Below are 21328 nucleotides of genomic sequence, written 5' to 3'. Positions count from 1 at the left end.
CTAGTTTTGGTATTTTCTCAAACCCATGCAAGCCAATGCAACGTGGCGCTTTGTAAAAAAGAAAACCGTCTATTGTGAGTAATCAAGAAGAAGAAGAGACTCAACATTGGAAGGAAATGCTTTATTTCCTTGCTTTACACAATAGCTTATATGTTGTAACATGTTTTCTTTCCGCCTTAAGTATCCTTTTCGAATTGTTGGGATAATTTGACCATTTCATCCTGTACATTATTGTTCTTCTCAAAAGAAGTTACAACTGAGCACAGACAAAATTGATGAATCCAGTCATTTCCACCCAGTATGGGGTATGCTCATTCAGTCATACATACAAATAACACTTCTGCAACAGTGTATCGTCATGAATCACGTACAAGCCTTGTTGAGCAGAGAGACAAGTGCATCACGGGATATTGAACTTTGACCTGTAAAAGCAGAAATGAAATTTGTGATTGATGAATTAAGACAAATGTGACATTAAACATGATGTGAACTTGGACGAGGAACACATTGCACATTTTACCGGAAGATGAGGGCGTGGTCATGGCACAGCTTGGGCCAATCGGGTTAGCTAGTGAAGGCCTCAAAGTCCGAGTCTGCAACGAGAAGCAAGAGATTTCAAAAACAACTTTCCAATAATACAAATAAGCTTAAAGGCAACAAAAACTTGACTCTTGCAGAAAACAATAAATGCTTCCTAATATGATCAACTAACAGCATCCACTGATGTCAGTTATGTTTTTAAAGTAAAATCTGTGTACGCTATGATGTTGTTTCAAATACTACATATTCAATATGAAATTGAGACTGTAAAGGACATCTCAGCAAATATTAGCACACAAAACCACAACTCAAATATTCCAACTCCTCTTTTGGCTCAAACCTTTATTTGTTATTGCATTTTGAACAATCGGTACTATAAAGGACAAGAAAACAGGCAAATACAAAACGTGGCTTATAGTTATTCAGGCTCCATTCCGTTGCAAAAATTCTTCAATGGTGAGTTAGAATCTGGCAAATGGAAACAGTCAATAAATAAAATAAGCAATAAATAAAATAAATACTTCTTGCTTGTTAAATGCACTTTAGAGACAAATTCTCTTATGGAGTATAATTGTCTGTTTTTAAAGATCAGTCTGTGTGTCCATATTTTAAAGGTTAAAAATGAACCCAAATTTCTTAACAATAATATATTGTATGCACTCACTAATCAAAACTAAATAAGCAGAAAATCCACCCCTTTTGTCCCTATATCAGGAGGCGGCCATTTTGCTACACACTGTCAATTGAAAATGACATCACAGTTCCTCAGGCCTCAGGTAACGACCAATCACAGCTCAGCTTCAGAAAATAGGTGAGCCGTGATTGGTCGTAACTCATAATCCACACAACACAATTTTAATCAGAATAGCAGTGGGGCTGCATAGAACATGTCGTAAATACTTGTTGTTTTCCCCTTTAAGCCATGCAAAGGCACAAATAGGATTCTTAATATTGTTATATTCATCCATTTTGTTCACGTATCAGCAACTGGATCTGTTCTGTTCAAACTAAGCACATATGCTAGTATAACAAACAGCTTTTATTCACATGCTGCTTGCAAAGGCACGTGCGCCCAACGACACATCGTTAGAGCTGATGAGTTTTTTTAAACCAGAGTCTTTCATAGAGAACGTTATGTTCCAGTTCCATTTTTGGATTTATGATACTTAGTGCGTCTGATATGTTCCCTTTTAAAATGACTCTGAATGAGGTAAACACTATGGCACGATCTCAACTGACCAAAAACACACGCACACAATCTCACCACCCACCTTTTTTTTTTTCGTTTTTTTTTTACTGGCCATAAAGAAAAATCCTGTTACTGACTATATTAAGTCATGTTAAATATTTGGCACATTTGCACATCCATATTGATAAACAATCCTTTAAGTTTAGCTAAGACCTCTTAGCTGTTAAAAAATTAACGAGCGAAAAAGCTTCAACCCGGGTTGACCTCTGACATAATTGCAAATGCTAAGGCAACTCAATTTAACGAAGACGCACGGCGCATTAACACACAATGCACACGCGCCTCTTTTTCTTCTTCGTACCGCTATCACTACTTTGCACGACAGGCTCTTGCCGCACTACATCTCCGTGCCGCGAATCTTTTGTAAGCGCACCCCTTCTTTCGAGCGGAACGCCATTTTCACTAGCGCCTGTGTTTGGATCATTTGTCTCAACGACACTGCTTCCTCCGTGCTCCCCGTTTGCGTCAATCACAGCTGTGGCCCCGCCCCCGGCACCTGATATGAAGTCGGGAGCAGCTGCTTTCTGCTGGGCTTCCATTTCCGACAAGCTGCACGCCAACGCCATCTGCAGATCTTCATCGTCTTCGTCTTGCTGGCTTTCTGTGACGCCCCCGTACTGGTAGAAAGGGGCGGCGCTGAACGAGCGGTATGCGCCTGTGGAATACGGGTTGGACCAGGTTCTCCCGGATTCGTGATGTGATCTGTTTTGGATTGAGGGATTCGGAGGCGGTTGATGAGGCTGTCCCTCTCGTCGACTCAGCTCCAGCGCCAGAGCCATCTCATCCTGCACACCTGGCGGGCGGGGAAGAAAAACAACAAAATCACATTAAGTCATCCCATTACAATCATTGAAAATGTATCAACAAAATGCGAACAATTAAACTTACCATTAATTAGCACAGTCTTTAACACGCCATCTTCCTCGATCTCTATTCTTTCCTGCCCGTTCTCTTTAATCCTAAAACAAGAGAATATGTATCAAAAAATATTTCAGAGTGTTCTGTTCTTATGTGTGTGCTCCGGTGTTAATATATTTTTTTTGCTAGCTCTATGAAAAAACAGGCCACATTATTTTAAGTACAATACAGCAGAACCTGTAAAGTCGTTCAGTTACTTTGGACTTAAAAATACAAAACGTCACAAAACTGTGTTTCAAAAGTCACAATACAACTTCTTCTTAATTAGTTGTATTTCATCATTCAGACAAACATGTGGCCATTATCATTTGGCAGTTTAGGCTTGCCACTAGGACTGGGTTTAAAAAAATCTAATAATCGATCTCCAATTAATTTTCCTTTTCGAGCCCAATATCAATTCATGAAACCACGAATCAATCATTTAAATATCGTTTTTTCCCCATAAATTCTTAAGAATATTTTGGTGTGTTTTCTTGAAATTTACTGTTCACGTGAATTTAAAATATTTTCTTAAATTTATGCAAGACCTGATTTAGTGCACTTTAAGACAATTCAGAATATATTTGAAGTTTATATTAAATTGGCCGCATTATTGTAAGTACAATAAAACAGAACCGGTAAAGTTGTACAGTTACTTTGGACTTTGACAAAATTTGTCAGGAAAGTACAAAATGGCACAAAACTGAGTGTTTCAAAAGTCACATTACAAGTTATTTTTTATTTTATTTTTCTATTTCATCTTAGGTATCATTCGGACAGACGTGTGGTCATAATCATTTGGCAGCTTAGGCTTGCCACTAGCATATAGTGCAAAGTGCTGTCTGACAATTTATGCTATCTGTGGCAAATTCCTCAAAATATGATCTGTTCTTGACAAAACGTGCGGCGGAGGGACTTCTACAACCACTGGTAAAAATATCAAACTTCTAGAGCAGACTAAACCAGGAAAAAGTCTACCATCAACAGTGATTTCTACTCTCTTTTTTTTTTGCCAAAGAAAAAGTGAGATGTTGATGAAAGAACAATGTCATTGGACTATAAAATTGCTTTTGGTGTTGAGTAACAATATTAAAACTTGAAAAACGGAGGTCAGCTAGCGTCACAGAACAGATTGACTGACTTCAGAGGTTCCCCTACAGTGAGACATTAGAAAAACTACAAAAATGGCCAAAACAAGGCCAAATAAATAAACAGTGAATTTGAAGTCATTGTGCTGATAGATATCCTTTTAAGGAAAGCTCACATATACAAAAGATTGCAATTGGGGGGGTGCACAGCAGTAAATATGTCATTTTGAAACACACAGTGGTCACTTACTTCTTAGTGGTTGTGCGTTTGCCGTTTATGATACGGGAGGAAGTAGACACAGATTTGAAATTGCCACCTCCCGTGCTTCCCATGTCATGAAAACCACCCATGGATGAAAAAGATGTAAATTCGGCTGTAGAACAAAAATAAAAGAGATAGTATTTTTTTGTTGTTGTTGTTGACATTCTTATTTCAACATGTATCATAGTATGTGTCATCGTGTAATTAAGCTTTACCTCCAGCTGAAGGAAACGAGAAGAACCGGTTAGGCCCCAGCCGGGAAGGCGGACCCCCGAATGATGCAAAGTCATCTAATGCGAAGTGGGGGGAAAAGATGGGTTATGTTTTGTTTACAAAACATAACCATGTAAATTGTAATTTATTCAAATGTATACACATTAACTCTTTGACTGCCAGACGTTTTCAGAAAAGAGATGCCGTGGGTGCCAGCCGATTTAAGCATTTTGACTGATCTTTCAAGGTCCACAGAAAATTATGTGTTTGGACTATGGAAACACACATACTAACAAATGAAAGATTGGACTCTCATCTTGAGAAAAAAAAAAAGTTTGTTTCTACCTTATTCCGTTTTTCAGTAATCAACAATAGAAAATGGTTAGTTTCACCTCTGTTTTGAAACAAACGTCTTTTAACGTCTTTGGCACTCCTCTGTAGGATTTTACTAAACGTTATTTAACGTTTTTGGCAGTCAAAGAGTTAAATCAGCATACATCAACTTAACACAAAATATATATATATATATATATATATATATATATATATATATATATATATATATATATATATATATATATATATATATCATTAGCAAGGCTTTTGGAATTTTTAATACCTTATCTTATTTTTATGTATATTATTTTATACTGTAACTATACTGATGTAAATGATCCACTTACAAAGCGGGCAAGCGTTGGCATAAGCCATTTTCAGATTCTCCAGCGCAATGTTTTAATTCTTAACGTTTAGTTTCTTGATTCATATTCAATGTGCATAAAGTGTAATTATTGTAATGAAACACATTTCTGGCCAACCTGGAAGTAATTATTCAAACGTAATGCGCATGATTTACCAAAGAAGCTGGCGAAAGGATCCTGGCCACCAAAAAAATCCTTGAAAACCTCTTCTGGGCTGCGGAATGTGAAGGTGTATCCTGGGAAATCTGAAGGGAAGCCTGCGTTGGAAGAGCCTGGGGGAGAAAATAAATTAAAAAGTGAATAAAAAAACATGGGCAGGAGAGAAAAATAAAACAGAAAATCAGAAGGAAGAAGAGGCAATAAGCCTCTTTTCGATACCTGAGTGTCTCATTCCATCGCTTCCATATCTGTCATAGGCATCCCGTTTATTCTCTGTACAAAACAACATAAACGATCAATTAATACTTGGCTTACTTGTACAATGATGTCACAAAATGTTGTCCATCACAAATGAGCGACATGACAAGTCAACATGTGCCAGGACTTACGGTCAGAGAGAACTTCATATGCCTCGGCAACTTCTTTAAACTTTTTCTCTGCTTCCTCTTTGTTGTCCGGATTTTTGTCAGGGTGCCATTTAAGAGCCAGTTTCCTGTAGCTGAGTACAAAAACACAAGAGGCATATGTGGACACTGTGACACCAAAAAAAAAAAAAACGTGCATAATCTATTGGCCAACAGCAATCTCATATTGCAACTCATTCACTGCCATTAACGGTTGTAGACATCAAAGTTATATTTTTATTGAATACTGAAAGAATTGTGAAGACAGCAATACTCACGCTTTCTTGATGTCATCCTGAGTGGCTGTTTTGGATACTCCCAAGATGTTGTAGTAATCCACCATGACGCCTCCTGACACCCCTCTCCACCACTCTCCTGGGAACCAAAACGACAGAATTATAGAATGCAATGTCAGATCAGATTAACAGTCATGAAAAGTGGGTTATAATTGACTGCCAGACGTTTTCAGAAAAGGGATGCCGTGGGTGCCAGCCAATTTAAGCATTTTTGACTGATCTTTCAAGGTCCGCAGAAAATTATGTGTTTGGACTATGGAAACACACATACTACCAAATGAAAGATTGGACTCTCATCTTTCATCAGAAAAAAAAGTTTGTTTCTACCTTATTCCGTTTTTCAGTAATCAACAATAGAAAATGGTTGGTTTCACCTCTGTTTTGAAACAAACGTTTTTTAACGTCTTTGGCACTCCTCCATAGGATTTTACTAAACGTTATTTAACGTTTTTGGCAGTCAAAGAGTTAATTCAGTTGGCAGATAAATTGAGGGGAATTTAATGCATTAGTTACACTGCATGTAACCATCTGCTATTTGTATCACGGATATATATGTTTGGCAGATTTCACATCTGTTCTAATGGCAAAAGGAAAGAAAAAAAGGAAAGACAGGACGCATGAATTAAAACAGGTGTGACGGAAGCAAGGAGGACGTGAATGAATGAAGGAAGGCAGAAAAGCAGGTTCCAGTGAAGCGAGTATGGAGTGCAACAATAAAAGAAGCTCTGAGGGAAGAATCTACTTCAACTCATTTTTCATTGAAAACATATTGTATATTTATCAGTTTTTCCCCCCAATAGGTATCAATTATAAATGGATTTTCTATTAGCTGGACTACCTTTTTGGTCCACCTTGCCAATCAAAAGTGATCTCTTTTTGAGGGCAGATTTTATGATATACTGTTAAATTGGATCTCGTTAGATTGTACTGACTGTACTTAATATAATATTGTGGCTAGTGTTGCTTATTAAGCAAATCCACTGCAGTGTTAGGGTAGGAGCCATGCCACAAATTGAGCAAATCAGCGAATAATTCAGCCCCCACTAAATATAATATATATATTTAAGTTTTGATGTAAGGAGATGGCAGCAATGCGCCTCGTCTGTCAAAAAAAAGAAAAGCTCCTCAACTCAATTTAACAATAGTTTCTTGACACCAGCGGGTACTCTTTCTCTCAAAGAGATAAGTGTGATGTTTATGACATAAAAGTTTTCCTTTGTATTAAAGTTCAAACTTCTTCCACACTGCAGGTTATGTGTCCTCCGTTATTATAATAATATATTACAGGTTTAAGCAAGCAACACTATACTGCTGCACAGTACCACTCTTCTTCCCACCCAAAAAATGTTTTATTACCACCAATGCTTTTATGTCAACGTAATAGCTATACATGCATATTACTGACATGTGAATAAAAATAAATATCAACGCAATACCTCGAATACACTGGAAGACGAGCCCTCATTTGACTATTTTAGCCCTTCAGGCTGCCTCTCATGCCATCTTAGTGGTAGACTGCCACAAGTGTCAACACTGGGGGGCTGGGGGGGCTTTCCAAATTGATGCAAAAGCCCAGCATGCAACCGTGAGGCCGCTGGGAGCAGCAATAAGTGTATTTCGAGAGCATTGGCATCACTCACAGGCATGTCACACAAACCTGCACTTTTTGCCTACGGAGTCTAAAGTCTTCCTTTCGATGTCAAGTGGGTTTTGGTGACACACATGGACAAGAGTGAAAGGAAAATAGTAGTCTGATCGTGTAACCTGACCTACCTTGTGAGTCTGAGAGAAGACGAGGCGATTGTTGACAGAGATAGCCGTCTTTCTAGAACAGACTCTCCCTCAGGTGTCGCTCCACCGTCCCCTCGCCACAGCGGAGGTGCCGTCACATCTGTGATCAACACCGCGGGTGTCGAAACTTGAGGTTCTTCAGCCCAGTTAGTCTATTTGTTGTGAATATTACGTCACAATCAGCTGTGAGAAGAAATAGAGCGTCGAGAACATGCCGGAGTTTGGAAACGTCATTAGACACGCCCCTAAATGCTGCGTTCGGTGTACCTCGTCGATCGTAAACTTAGGCTGCTAAGGGAAAAACAACGCCAAGGAAGAGGGTGTCATTCTATGTATATGTATATTGGTTTAAAAAAAAAGAATTAAATACAAATAAAAAAAATAACGTAAAATTACTCAATTGTAATTGTGTTTTCTGTTTTGGGACAGAGTAGTTGCCCATAGTATTACAATCCGTGCTGTCAACAGTGTTCCCAAAATGTCAAATTTTTGACCTGTCCACAAAGCAACATAAGTCTTCTTAACGACTGCCTGTTGCTGTGGGATACAATTGTAAATTGACCTCACGCCACATATAGAAAACTGTAGCTGGGAGGTCTCTTAACGGTGGGGAAAAAGGAAAAAATCGAAGAAAAACTCAACTCGTTTCCCTAAATGGGAATTTAATTCAATGGCATCACACCTCACTAGTAGACAACCGTAAAGTGTGCTGTAGCCTTACAACGAGAATTCAGAAATAGGTGGATGGGTTGCAAAAAAATGCTTAACAAAAAGGATTTTAAACGATATGCCTCGTCATTGAGGTGTCGTTAGTTCCGCGCGCCTTCAGCAGATGGCGCCATTTTGCTATAATGAAGAAAACTGTTTTGGAAGGTACATCTCTTGTCTTGCATACAAGGTAGGCTTAAATATTGTTTTGTTGAGATTAACACGAATTGTTTAGTTGAACTAAAAAATAAACAAGAGATGCTACAATGGATACAGAATATAATATTTATTTTACAGGTATTTATTTATAACGGAGCAATTACCACCACAGGCAGAACATGTCATATTACTGATAACTTCTTTAAGCCTGGGCAATCTGACTTCTCAGTACTCCTCCCCATCTTCATCCTCATCTCCGGTGCTGTCAGTACAAACCTCTTCATAATCCTTCTCAAGGGCAGCCATATCCTCTCTGGCCTCTGAGAACTCCCCTTCCTCCATTCCCTCTCCCAAATACCAGTGCACAAAAGCCCTTTTAGAATACATGAGATCAAACTTGTGATCCAAGCGGGCCCAGGCCTCAGCGATGGCTGTGGTGTTGCTCAACATGCACACGGCCCTCTGCACCTTGGCCAGATCTCCTCCAGGAACCACTGTTGGAGGCTGGTAGTTGATGCCCACTTTGAAGCCAGTGGGACACCAGTCCACAAACTGAATGGTGCGTTTGGTTTTGATGGCGGCGATGGCAGAATTGACATCTTTAGGCGCCACATCACCAACAAACAACAACAAACAGCAGGCCATGTTTTTACCATAACGAGGATCACACTTGACCATCTGGTTGGCTGGCTCAAAGCAGGCACTGGTAATGTTGGCCACAGACAGCTGCTCATAGTAGGCCTTCTCAGCAGAGATGAATGGGGCATATGTAGCTAGGGGGAAGTGGATACGAGGGTAGGGCACTAAGTTGGTATGGAAGTCTGTCAGGTCAACGTTCAGGGTCCCATCAAAGCGAAGAGAGGCTGTGATTGAAGACACTAACTGGCCAATCAGCCTGTTCAAGTTAGTGTATGTCGGCCTTTCAATGTCGAGGTTTCTGCGGCAGATGTCATAAATGGCTTCATTGTCCACCATGAAGGCGCAGTCAAAGTGCTCAAGGGTGCTGTGAGTGGTCAGAATGGAATTGTAGGGCTCGACCACTGCTGTGGACACTTGAGGGGCTGGGTAGACAGCAAATTCAAGTTTCAATTTCTTCCCATAATCAACCGACAGTCTCTCCATGAGCAAGGAGGTGAACCCAGAGCCGGTGCCACCACCAAAGGAGTGGAAGATGAGGAATCCTTGCAAGCCAGTGCATTGGTCAGCCTGAAAAAGGAATTACTCTCATTTTAATCAACCCAAACTGTGTACACCAATAGTCTGAAGCGATAGTACATTTTATTTTTTTAACCAGTTACTTCGGCAACAAAATTCATGTCTAAAAGTTCTGTTTTTTTAAACACCACTCTCACCAACTTGCGAGTCCTGTCCAGGACCAGATCAATCATCTCCTTGCCGATGGTGTAGTGACCCCGGGCGTAGTTATTGGAAGCATCCTCGTTCCCCGCGATCATCTGTTCTGGTAGGAACAGCTGCCGGTAGGTACCTGTACGAACTTCATCTGTGCAAAACAAAGTTGAACATTTAAGAGATGGACATTGATAGGGCACATAGCCTGGGAAGTCACAGGTTACTGACCGATAATAGTGGGCTCCAGATCAACAAAGATAGCCCTGGGAATATGCTTTCCAGTTCCAACCTCCCTGAAGAAAGTGTTGAATGAGTCATTTCCTCCAATAGTTTTGTCAGACTGCATCCGTCCATCTGGTTGTATGCCATGTTCCAGGCAGTAAAGCTCCCAGCATGCATTGCCCATATGCACTCCAGCCTGGCCGACGTGCATAGAGATACATTCACGCTGGATGGAAGAGAGGGTAGAAATATCACATCATCATGTCACACAACATGCACTCAAGTGTTATGCAAGGAGCGGCATCGCAACATCTTTACAGTAGTGCTTTGACTTACGAGTTTTGAGTTATGAGCAGTCACTTGGTTGTTGTTTTTTTGTTTGTTTGTTTTTGCTTTGTGTTGTGAGACAAAATTTGAGTTAAGATTGAGAGTCGGGGGGAAAAAATGCTCAAGTGAAATATTTGTGTAAATTAGCAAACAAAAACTACCACCAACAAAACACTAGCAAAGGTCTTGTTAGCATGACACAGATATGCTGCATTCCAGGCGCATATAGATAGCGGATTCTGATAAATTGTGTGTTTTGATTAATCAAAACATTTTGACCTCCAGAAAACCTTCTTTCATAATTTGCTTTATTTATATAAAAACATTTCACCAAATAACTTAAGACATATCACACAGTTTGTACATAATCACGTTGTCACGTGAAATTAAATATTTTCATTATCTTATAAATTGTGTTTTGCCATTCACGGTCTCTCCATTGGGGGTCGCCATTGTTGAGTGACGTCAGATTGAGCTCAGTAAAGTCGAGGTAGCTATTTTTTCCTCCGACTTCACGTTGAACCTCACAGATTGGTTGGCGTTCCAGTGTACATTTCCTGGTCTGAGGTCTGAATGTTCAGACTTCCCACTTTCCTTGAATGCTCATGTTGCTAATCTGTACGGCGCAGACAGAACACGGGAAACCCACAAAAAAAAGAGTCCAGATGACGTCACCGTGAAATGCGGTCACTCACCATTTTCTGTACTTGCCCGCAGTACTGCACAGGGTTCGGAACAAAGGCAAGATTGCCGAGGAGGGAAGAGACAGGTGAAGTGGACCAGACCGTCCGCAGGAAATTCAGGCAGCATCTGCAATGCTGTTTATTAGAGAGGGGCGGGGGGGTATGTCACTAAAATTCGAGGTTATAGCTGCTCTTCTTTGTTAGTCTACCACACATTTTCACCATGTAAACTTCAAAAATCCTCTATAGCTTCAATATTTGGATTGCAAGTTAACCATATTCTCAAACGCGTATGCAAATGACTTGAGACTCAAAGTCCAGAGGTGGGAAATAAGTCAGTCACTGCACCTAAATTGGTTTTCAGTTATTTGTGCATTTCTTGTAAAGTGCTTTTAGTCAATCCTTTTCTTTTTTTCAAAACATTTCTGTACTCCTGTCACAGTACATCTTAAGTTGACATAGCCTTTAAGACATGTTGTACGTATACAAAAGTTAGCTTTAAAATTGTATTACTTCTATGATCAATTTGTTATTACACTTAAGTATTTAAAAACTGCGAACATTCAGCTGCATCTCTCAACATAGGACCACGAGTGCACGGCGTTGAAGAGAATTGGGTAGGCCAGCAGGTGACACCCTCTCACAAAGTTAAGTTTGTGTAATGTTGATCAATTATAGATTTTTTTTTATTGAAAAGTTACAATTTAAGGGAAATAAGTTAACAGCACAAAAACAAACCACCCAATACATAATAAATCACAACTACATGGAAGCGCTTTGGAACTTTTATTAACTGTGCAATGACAACCAACAGGCAGAACATCAAGAGCACGCCATTTCTGAATTTTTAGAACGTGTAACTGCTTAGTACTCTTCCCCTTCTTCATCGTCTTCACCAACGCTGTCGGTACCAACTTCTTCATAATCCTTCTCCAGGGCAGCCATATCCTCTCTGGCCTCTGAGAACTCTCCTTCCTCCATTCCCTCCCCAACATACCAGTGCACGAAGGCCCTCTTGGCATACATCAGATCAAACTTGTGATCCAGTCGGGCCCAGGCCTCAGCGATGGCTGTGGTGTTGCTCAGCATGCACACGGCCCTCTGCACCTTGGCCAGATCTCCTCCAGGAACCACCGTTGGAGGCTGGTAGTTGATGCCCACTTTGAAGCCAGTGGGACACCAGTCCACAAACTGGATGCTGCGTTTGGTTTTGATGGCGGCTATAGCGGAGTTGACGTCTTTCGGCACTACGTCGCCACGATACAGCAGACAGCAGGCCATGTATTTACCATGACGAGGATCGCACTTGACCATCTGGTTGTTTGGCTCAAAGCAGGCGTTTGTGATGTCAGCCACAGACAGCTGCTCATGGTAGGCCTTCTCTGCAGAGATGACTGGGGCATATGTGGCCAGAGGGAAGTGGATACGAGGGTAGGGCACCAAGTTGGTCTGGAACTCTGTCAGGTCGACATTCAAGGCACCGTCAAAGCGAAGAGAAGCTGTGATCGAAGACACAATCTGGCCAATCAGCCTGTTCAGGTTAGTGTAGGTCGGCCTTTCAATGTCAAGGTTCCTGCGGCAGATGTCATAGATTGCTTCGTTGTCCACCATGAAGGCGCAGTCGGAGTGCTCGAGGGTGGTGTGAGTGGTCAGAATGGAATTGTAGGGCTCGACCACTGCTGTGGACACTTGGGGGGCTGGGTAGACAGCAAATTCAAGTTTGGACTTCTTCCCATAATCTACAGACAGTCTCTCCATGAGCAGGGAGGTGAAACCAGAGCCGGTGCCACCACCAAAGGAGTGGAAGATGAGGAATCCTTGCAAGCCAGTGCATTGATCAGCCTGAAAGATCAAGGAGTCTTCATTATATAATAAAAAAAATAATAATAGATTGGTTAGTGATTGATTTTTTTTGTGGCAAGCCAACCCCAAAATTCTCTTTACAATATGTTCTATGCAACCCCAGTAGTCTAAACACCGCGTTTGTGAAACATAATTAAAGCAGCAAAACCGACTCCTTTTTATCCATCTCAGGCGGCGGCCATTTTGCCACTTGACATAAGATGTCGGTTGCGCAGGAAACGACCAATCACTAACCCCTTTTCTGAACCTAAACCATGATTGGTTGTTATATGAGCAACTGTGATGTCAATTTCAATTAAGTTGCAAAATGGCAACCCACTAAAATGGATTAAAAAAAAACAGGTGGATTTTGCTGCTTAACTCATATGCCACAAAACACATCAATCAAAATGACACATTTAGACTGATAGGGGCCAATATAACACATTTGTAACAGTTTGAGTTTACCTAACCTTTAAATAAATGCTCAAGTTGTCCAAAGCACTTACCAGCTTGCGAGTCCTGTCCAAGACAAGATCAATGATCTCCTTGCCTATCGTGTAGTGCCCACGGGCATAGTTGTTGGCTGCATCCTCCTTCCCTGTGATCAATTGTTCTGGGTGGAACAGTTGACGATAGATACCTGTACGGACCTCATCTGTACAACACAAATTCCAAAGTTTGAGACATTTAAGAAATAACTTTAAAGCTCCAAAATAGAATTTAACACGGGTCACCAGTTACTCACCAATGACAGTGGGCTCCAGATCAACAAAGATAGCCCTCGGCACATGTTTTCCGGCTCCAGTCTCACTGAAGAAGGTATTGAACGAGTCATCGCCTCCTCCAATAGTCTTGTCAGAGGGCATTTGCCCATCTGGCTGGATGCCGTGCTCCAGGCAATAAAGCTCCCAACAGGCATTGCCCATTTGGGCTCCGGCTTGGCCGACATGCATAGAGATACATTCACGCTGGATGGAGGGGGAAAAAAAAAAATAGTAATTATTACATCAAGCTAGAGATCGTAATCATTGATAAAACTTAACAGCTCAACATGTACTGCATTAAGCATAAACAGAGATTCATCCTTTGATTGTAACAATGGGGGGAAAAAAGTTCTGTAAAACGGAAAAGTCAACTCATCAATGTGGCAAGTAGGTCCACGTCACAATACCACCCCCCCCACCCCCCACCCCCCAATCTGTGGCCTCTCCCATCCCCCATTCTTTCCAGCAGAATAGTGCTGCGTAATGCTGGGGATGAGCCTCTCCCTACCGCCCCCTCCCCCCACCACGAACAAAAAAAACGCCCAAAGGCTGAAAAAAGGACGCTATACGGAAAAAAAAAAAAAAAACATGGCAGACACGAAACTTATGACTACAGACCACTCCTTTTTTCCCCCCCTCCACAAACTACGCCAACTCCACAAAATATTTTACAAGCATCACGTCCACAAGCTTTCTAAAAGATTCTTAACATGATAATCACGTGTTAAAACGTCAATAAATTATGTTACACATTTAGTCGTTTAACCTACTTTAAAAGCTCAATTAGAAGTTTTATTGTCATTCGTTTAATTAGCGCAAAATGACCTGTTCGCATTATTCCTTAAAAATACTCAAACATTCCACGTTAGCATACATCCCGTCACCTCATGGAGGAACGCTACTTTTGGCCCGCTAACATGATGGACTAAACCTAGTTAGCGTGACACAGAACTTAAACTCAGGTTGCTACTCACTATGACGAGAACAGGTGGGGCGTGAAATAACCAGCTAACCACGAGGTTACTCACCATTTTGGCTGCCTTGTCCTTTGAACGACGTTACAGGATTCAGAGACAAGGAATAGTAAGGAGGGGGGGGGCCGAGCCAGTGTTATATAGCAGGGGAAGCGGAGGAGGGCAGGCAGCAGCTGCAGAGCTCATTGGTCAAAGAGGGGGGAAATGTGGAGAGAAAAACGGATGTTACCTACCCATTCGCCTGCCATAGGTTTCACTTGAACGCAGATTTTGACCTAAGTAATTTTACTTTGCGTGTTCTTATGTTTTTAGCATTTACCCGATTTTTTTCGGTTTTTAAAAATATTTTACCTGTCTTTCCGAATCACTTATTTCCCCTAAATATCCAGAAATAACGGAATTTAAACAACATAAATAAATATTCAGTAAAATCAGGGGGGAAATCCATAAAACAGTTTTATGCAATAAAAAAAGAGGACAAAAATATTCATGAAAACAGGGGGAGGGGATTGGGGGGGGGGGGGTGAAAACAAAACAAAAATTATTCTGATACAAAAAGAAAACAGAAGAATTACTCTGAAAAACGGTGGTGGGGGAGGGGGGTTAAAAATTAAAAAACAGAAAAAATCTGAGAAACAGAAAACCAAATTATTTTGAAAAACAGAAACTACAAATAAAACCTGAAAAATATATATATTTAAATAATTATGATGTTAGGAGTATAAATACCATCTTTATTCATATGTATATATATGTATATGATACATATATATATATAATTTAATTTTATTTTTTTAATTGTAGAGCAGTATGTTCTTTTAGAAACTTTAGTAAATTATATTTTATTTCTGAACTTTATTCTTAAATGCGTTTGGCTGTTTGTTAGTATTTTTAACCATGTAAATTGCATTGCATATGAAATTGGTATATAAATAATCTTTTGTTTAGTAAGTATTGTGAATGGACAAGTGCAGGGATTCTCAGACTTTTTACACAAATAGGCTAAGGCTACCACTTCCACGAATACTTACATTTGTAATGACGTTAAAATGCAGTAGTCGACATTGTTCTTATTTAGATTACAGCATGTGTGTCAAATTTAAGGCCCAGGGCCAGATCCAGCCATTTTAGTTGGCCCACTAAAGCCAATTTGTCTACTTCACGTTTCTTGCTAAATTGATTTGTTATTTTCATTTTAGAAGAAAATCTTCCCCTATAACTTGCCACTATTTTTAATGACATCTGATTTCAAATTTATGAGTTGTTAAAATATATTTAGATTAATCAAATGTAGGGGGAATTGTGTATCTGTAACAATATAACAAGGTGATTTTACATTTAAATTATTTTCACAGTCATAAAGACCCTCTGAAAGTGAGTTTCATCCACTGGTTTAGAGAAGATATACTGTAGTTGGTATCTAGCTTGGCAGTAAATCAGTAAAGTACATAAATTGAGCTCATCCTTTTCAGTGCCAGTCAACTCAGCCCCCTATAGTTTCCGGTGTGATGGCCTAGTCATGGAAGCAGGCTGAGCCAGTTCTGGCTTTGGAAAGGCTCAAAGCCACACGTCCTACTTTATACTGTATCTGTTCCAGTTAGGTGGCCGGAGCTGCACATGCAGTCAGCTAATAATGAACCCAGAAAATCATAGCACTTTTATTTATTTTTCTGAGTGAAGTGTTTTTTTATTTTTATTTAAACAACTATTTAGATGAGCATGTTTAAGAATCCACCTGTCACACACTACATAGCATGCGACTACCATAAATTCTAATAATAATTCTAGAAAAAAATTGGTTGTCTGTCAGATGTAATAGTGAAAATCAGTCACACGTCAACATCATTTTTAGTGAAAGAATTATTAACTTGAACCATGGAATGCTTGCTTCTAAATTCACCCCTTCAATTCATGCTGCCTACAGAGAAATCAACAAGTTCTTTCATCTCTCTCTCTCTCTCTCTCTCTCTCTCTCTCTCTCTCTCAGAAAAAATTCACTTTGACCCAAATGTAGATGGTGAAAAAGAAAACACAGTGAACAGACACAGTTCACAGCTGCTGGACCTGTGAATCATCTGGAAATTAGATTCCATGCTCAAGGGCATTTGGTTGTAAGAGGAAGGGTGAATTAAATTTTTTTTTTTTTCATTTGAGTCATTTGGATGGTGATAGAGCCCTTTGCTAATTTTTCATGTCCTCGTGTGAATCTCTTACTCATGGTTTATTATCAACAAGGTGTGTGAGTACAATAAGGAAAACCCTTTTCAGTGATAATATGATCACCGATAAAATAAGAAAAACTGATAAAGGAAACTGCAATGGTTAATTGTAATCACATAATTTTTAATGCACATGTTAATTAAATTAACAGGAAAAAAATGGAAACATGTCTACTTTAGTTCTTTACTTACTCAAAGTTGTTAAATCATTTCCTTATCACAGTGTGTGTAATGTCAGATAAGATTTGTGGGATTTATTTGTTGCTACAGTCGAGTATGAACTACACAAACAACAGTAGACAGTAAATTAGTCGGTTATTCTCTAACTCTAACAGTCACAGCTGAATGGTATACAGAAACTGACATTGGAGCCCTTTCATAGCTTACATTCCACATGTGCGGGAATAAGTGTGGGGGTGGTGCACAAAAGAGAGTCTGACGCTGCACAAAAAAAGGATCTCTGTGGAAGTTCCAACCAAGAAATCTTCATTATATTAATACACGGTCATATGATAAGCATGACTTTCAGGCATTAAATTGTGTTTCTTCTTGTGCCTTTGGGTCAATATTCCTCTCCTTCATCATCCTCCCCGATGTTGTCAGCACCCACTTCTTCATAATCCTTCTCCAGGGCAGCCATATCCTCTCTGGCCTCTGAGAACTCTCCTTCCTCCATTCCCTCCCCAACATACCAGTGCACGAAGGCCCTCTTGGCATACATCAGATCAAACTTGTGATCCAGGCGGGCCCAGGCCTCAGCGATGGCTGTGGTGTTGCTCAACATGCACACGGCCCTCTGCACCTTGGCCAGATCTCCTCCAGGAACCACCGTTGGAGGCTGGTAGTTGATGCCCACTTTGAAGCCAGTGGGACACCAGTCCACAAACTGGATGCTACGTTTCGTTTTGATGGCGGCTATAGCGGAGTTGACGTCTTTCGGCACGACGTCACCACGATACAGCAGACAGCAGGCCATGTATTTACCATGACGAGGATCGCACTTGACCATCTGGTTGGCTGGCTCAAAGCAGGTATTTGTGATGTCGGCCACAGACAGCTGCTCATGGTAGGCCTTCTCTGCAGAGATGACTGGGGCATATGTGGCCAGGGGGAAGTGGATACGAGGGTAGGGCACCAAGTTGGTCTGGAACTCTGTCAGGTCTACATTCAAGGCTCCGTCAAAGCGAAGAGAGGCTGTGATCGAAGACACAATCTGGCCAATCAGCCTGTTCAGGTTAGTGTAGGTCGGCCTTTCAATATCAAGGTTCCGACGGCAAATGTCGTAGATGGCTTCGTTGTCCACCATGAAGGCGCAGTCGGAGTGCTCGAGGGTGGTGTGAGTGGTCAGAATTGAATTGTAGGGCTCGACCACTGCTGTGGATACCTGAGGGGCCGGGTAGATTGCAAATTCAAGTTTGGACTTTTTCCCATAATCAACTGACAGTCTCTCCATGAGGAGGGAGGTGAAACCAGAGCCAGTGCCTCCACCAAAGGAGTGGAAGATGAGGAATCCTTGCAAGCCAGTGCATTGATCAGCCTGAAAAAAACGTAAGATTACACAGGAAGATGAATAATCCATCCATTCATCAATTGAAGCCCAGCTCACTCGTAGACAAGAGGTAGGATACACCTCTAATAGACAACAACTCTTCCATAATTACATTCACACTACATTGTTATTAATTTAAAGTTATCAATTAACCTAGAATGTAAATTTTTGCAACCAAACCTAAGCAACTCCACAGAGAAAAGCCAAAGCTACTAAGCTAGATATACTAACCTCATCTTTTTCCATAAGGAATTTATTGATTTTAAAACGTTTTTGATGCACTATTGTTGTAAAGTGTCTCACCAGTTTGCGAGTCCTGTCCAGAACCAGATCAATAATCTCCTTGCCAATGGTGTAGTGACCACGGGCATAGTTATTGGCAGCATCTTCCTTCCCTGTGATTAACTGTTCTGGATGGAACAGCTGACGGTACGTACCTGTACGCACCTCATCTGAACACAAAAACAAAACAGAGCTGCATTTTCCCACAATGCTTTCTGAATGTTTTCGTCAAGAAATCCACTCAGTCACTGACCAATGACGGTGGGCTCCAGGTCTACAAAGATGGCTCTCGGGACATGCTTTCCTGCTCCCGTCTCACTGAAAAAGGTGTTGAAGGAGTCATCGCCACCGTTGATTGCTTTATCAGAGGGCGTCTGACCATCTGGCTGAATGCCGTGTTCCAGGCAGTACAGCTCCCAACATGCATTGCCAATCTGAGCCCCAGCTTGGCCCACATGTATGGAGATGCATTCACGCTGTGAAAAGAGAAAATTATACACAAATACTTTATCTTAACACTAAATGTTTTCATGCACATTTCTCATGATGTCGTTTTTAGCAAACACTATCTTACCATTGTTGATCTCGCTTTTCCAACGTTGAGGTGTCAGGAAGAAGATGTAGTTCTTGCGCCACTAGTGTTGCTCGCCTTTATATACCTGCACTTTGAGGTGAGCAGTGATTTGATATGAGCGGTAATCAGAGAACCCGCTGATGGGACAATGACACGTTCATCCGCTCAATAGACAACACAATGCAGAAGGATGTCACCACCCAAGGCTTTGTTTGGGTTTTGTGTACGAGAATTGGAGTGCATTGCTCTATCTACTGTATTATATTCGGAGTGAGAGGAAGATAATCTATCAGTTTCACACAGCTAGTTTTAGAAGTTTGACCTTAAAGCCTGTTCCACACAGTACAAATTCTGCAGTTGTATAAAATGAGATGATAAGATGAAGTCAAACAGCACAACATGAAACGGGTGAATCATTAATTTACAGGAATGTTCACATGGAACATGGAAGTCAATCATAAACATTTCTTGACAGTAACATGTTATATGTGACCTCATTGGTCTAAATATGATATTCTGATTAATATTACACTTGTGCAATATGAGTTATGAAGCAAAATCCAACCGCTTTGATCCATTTCAGGGGGCGACCATTTTGCCACTTGCTGTCGACTGAAGATGACATCACAGTTGCTCAGGGCTCAGGCAATGACCAATCACAGCTTATCTGTTTTCTGAAGCTGAGCTGTCATTGGTTGTTACGTGGGACCTGAGCAACTGTGATGTCATCTTCAGTTGACAGCAAGTGGCTAAATGGCCGCCCCCCTGAGATGGATAAAAATGGCTGTATTTTGCTGCATATTCTTTTAACGCAATATTAACCAGAATACCATATTTAGACTAGTGGGGCTGCATAGAACATATTATTGTCAAGAATGTTTTGAGAGGATTGACTTCCCCTCTAAATTTGACATGATGCTATTAGGCACAAGTCAAAAAACAGTGATGTAAACAACTTGCAGAGGCAATCGTTAAGCAAATCACCTGATAATAACATTTTGTGCTACGTTTGTCTTTATCATGCAAAACACTTTCCCACACTACTTTACCCAGTTTGGAATGAATTGTAAGAGTATACAAGGTGGTCCATTATTCCCCATTGTCAGTTCGTCCCTTTTGAAAAGAAAAGACACATAATAGCCTTGACGGGATTCACCTCATATGGACACTGAATGGCACACGGAGCAACTGCCTGGGTGGGGCTTAGTTGCGTAAACACAAATGTCAGCAGAAATGTAGTCCATTAACAATGTGCACGAGGTGGTCTAAACTGATTGTTACTAAAGTCTCCATTATCTTCATTGCTGTCGGAATTACATGAAGTGGTTTTCACTTGAAAGGTTTTGCATGATAAAAAAAAAGAAAAAAAGAACACACACACACACCTGTATTTCTGGGTTTCATTTGACTAACACTGCAGTCACGGTCTGTTCAGCAGACTGAGAGAAACTAAACTGTTGATACGGTGCATAACTTCGAGGCAAAGGCCTCAGCTAACATCAGAAACATTTCAAATGAGACAAACCACTTTTTCAGTCAACAGGCAACCAACAAGGCTTTTAATGCATTTTTTTTTTTTTTTTTTACTCACAGCAACTTTGTGAGAACTGCTATATACTGTACGCCACAGTTCATCAGTGGATACACTGTGCAAGCAAATGCTTAATCAAGAATAACACACCTCATGGGAATTTGCCTTCATATGCACATCCCATGTGTATGAGATGAATTACGTGGGATGATCAAACATTAGCACTTTTTAAAATGTATTTTATTTTTTTACTTTGTGTACAATGCCAATCAGTACAGTACTTTGAAGTATAACAGCCTCTGTTGCCACAAAGTCGTGACCCACTTCTGTCATTTGAGTACTCTACAGCCAACGCCCAAATTCTCAACATCATGTTTAGACTACTAAAAGTTCAATGGATGAGCACATGAATGAATGAATGTAAAAGTAGTAGTTTTTCAAAAGGAGGCAGTTTCATGAAAGAAGAAATACATTTTATTTTCCTTTCTTTTCTTTTTTTTGGTGGCACGTGTCTCATGCTACAACCCCTCCTTCGGTTAGC

The 21328-nt window shown here is 40.5% G+C and overlaps 4 protein-coding genes across 5 annotated transcripts; all 4 read right to left on the bottom strand.

The window, feature by feature from the left end:
- Positions 1-106: 106 nt before the first annotated feature.
- Positions 107-7824, bottom strand: dnajb2 (DnaJ heat shock protein family (Hsp40) member B2). Its single transcript, XM_077580226.1, has 11 exons — positions 7583-7824; positions 5792-5888; positions 5499-5608; positions 5329-5382; positions 5106-5222; positions 4252-4326; positions 4025-4148; positions 2678-2748; positions 2286-2582; positions 521-593; positions 107-422 (listed from the first exon to the last, which is right to left on the bottom strand). The coding sequence occupies exons 2-10, from the start codon at positions 5854-5856 to the stop codon at positions 565-567; spliced, it is 942 nt and encodes a 313-aa protein (XP_077436352.1). The 5' UTR covers positions 5857-5888; positions 7583-7824; the 3' UTR covers positions 107-422; positions 521-564.
- A 755-nt stretch (positions 7825-8579) lies between these two features.
- On the bottom strand, positions 8580-11299 carry LOC144060786 (tubulin alpha chain-like). Of its 2 annotated transcripts, none has more exons than XM_077580631.1 (5): positions 11272-11299; positions 11062-11184; positions 10046-10265; positions 9820-9968; positions 8580-9673 (listed from the first exon to the last, which is right to left on the bottom strand). In XM_077580631.1, exons 1-5 carry the CDS (start codon positions 11272-11274, stop codon positions 8693-8695), a joined length of 1476 nt encoding a protein of 491 aa, XP_077436757.1. In that variant the 5' UTR covers positions 11275-11299; the 3' UTR covers positions 8580-8692. The 2 variants fall into 2 exon arrangements, with proteins under 2 accessions (XP_077436757.1, XP_077436758.1); XM_077580632.1 differs by having other exon boundaries at positions 10046-10235.
- Positions 11300-11821: 522 nt separating this feature from the next.
- Positions 11822-14845, bottom strand: LOC144060487 (tubulin alpha chain). Its single transcript, XM_077580091.1, has 4 exons — positions 14687-14845; positions 13640-13862; positions 13401-13549; positions 11822-12891 (listed from the first exon to the last, which is right to left on the bottom strand). Exons 1-4 carry the CDS (start codon positions 14687-14689, stop codon positions 11914-11916), a joined length of 1353 nt encoding a protein of 450 aa, XP_077436217.1. The 5' UTR covers positions 14690-14845; the 3' UTR covers positions 11822-11913.
- A 2249-nt stretch (positions 14846-17094) lies between these two features.
- On the bottom strand, positions 17095-19354 carry LOC144060788 (tubulin alpha chain-like). Its single transcript, XM_077580634.1, has 4 exons — positions 19257-19354; positions 18936-19158; positions 18704-18852; positions 17095-18388 (listed from the first exon to the last, which is right to left on the bottom strand). Exons 1-4 carry the CDS (start codon positions 19257-19259, stop codon positions 17414-17416), a joined length of 1350 nt encoding a protein of 449 aa, XP_077436760.1. The 5' UTR covers positions 19260-19354; the 3' UTR covers positions 17095-17413.
- Between the last annotated feature and the right edge of the window lie 1974 nt (positions 19355-21328).

The sequence above is a fragment of the Vanacampus margaritifer genome, chromosome 11 (genome assembly GCF_051991255.1).
Source record: "Vanacampus margaritifer isolate UIUO_Vmar chromosome 11, RoL_Vmar_1.0, whole genome shotgun sequence".
NCBI lineage: Eukaryota > Metazoa > Chordata > Actinopteri > Syngnathiformes > Syngnathidae > Vanacampus > Vanacampus margaritifer.
Note: the sequence above shows the minus strand (reverse complement) of the source record. Positions and strands in the feature narration are given on the sequence as shown.

Coding starts and splice junctions, on each gene's coding strand:
- dnajb2 (XM_077580226.1), bottom strand. CDS start 5,856: ATGGTGGATTACTACAACATCTTGGGAGTATCCAAAACAGCCACTCAG. Junction 5,609..5,791: donor CAGGATGACATCAAGAAAGC/GTGAGTATTGCT, acceptor TTTTGTACTCAG/CTACAGGAAACTGGCTCTTA. Junction 5,223..5,328: donor CGATGGAATGAGACACTCAG/GTATCGAAAAGA, acceptor TTTCTCCCCCAG/GCTCTTCCAACGCAGGCTTC.
- LOC144060786 (XM_077580631.1), bottom strand. Junction 9,969..10,045: donor TCTGGAGCCCACTATTATCG/GTCAGTAACCTG, acceptor TGTTTTGCACAG/ATGAAGTTCGTACAGGTACC. Junction 9,674..9,819: donor TGGACAGGACTCGCAAGTTG/GTGAGAGTGGTG, acceptor TTCCTTTTTCAG/GCTGACCAATGCACTGGCTT.
- LOC144060487 (XM_077580091.1), bottom strand. Junction 13,550..13,639: donor TCTGGAGCCCACTGTCATTG/GTGAGTAACTGG, acceptor TGTGTTGTACAG/ATGAGGTCCGTACAGGTATC. Junction 12,892..13,400: donor TGGACAGGACTCGCAAGCTG/GTAAGTGCTTTG, acceptor TTGATCTTTCAG/GCTGATCAATGCACTGGCTT.
- LOC144060788 (XM_077580634.1), bottom strand. Junction 18,853..18,935: donor CCTGGAGCCCACCGTCATTG/GTCAGTGACTGA, acceptor TTTTGTGTTCAG/ATGAGGTGCGTACAGGTACG. Junction 18,389..18,703: donor TGGACAGGACTCGCAAACTG/GTGAGACACTTT, acceptor CGTTTTTTTCAG/GCTGATCAATGCACTGGCTT.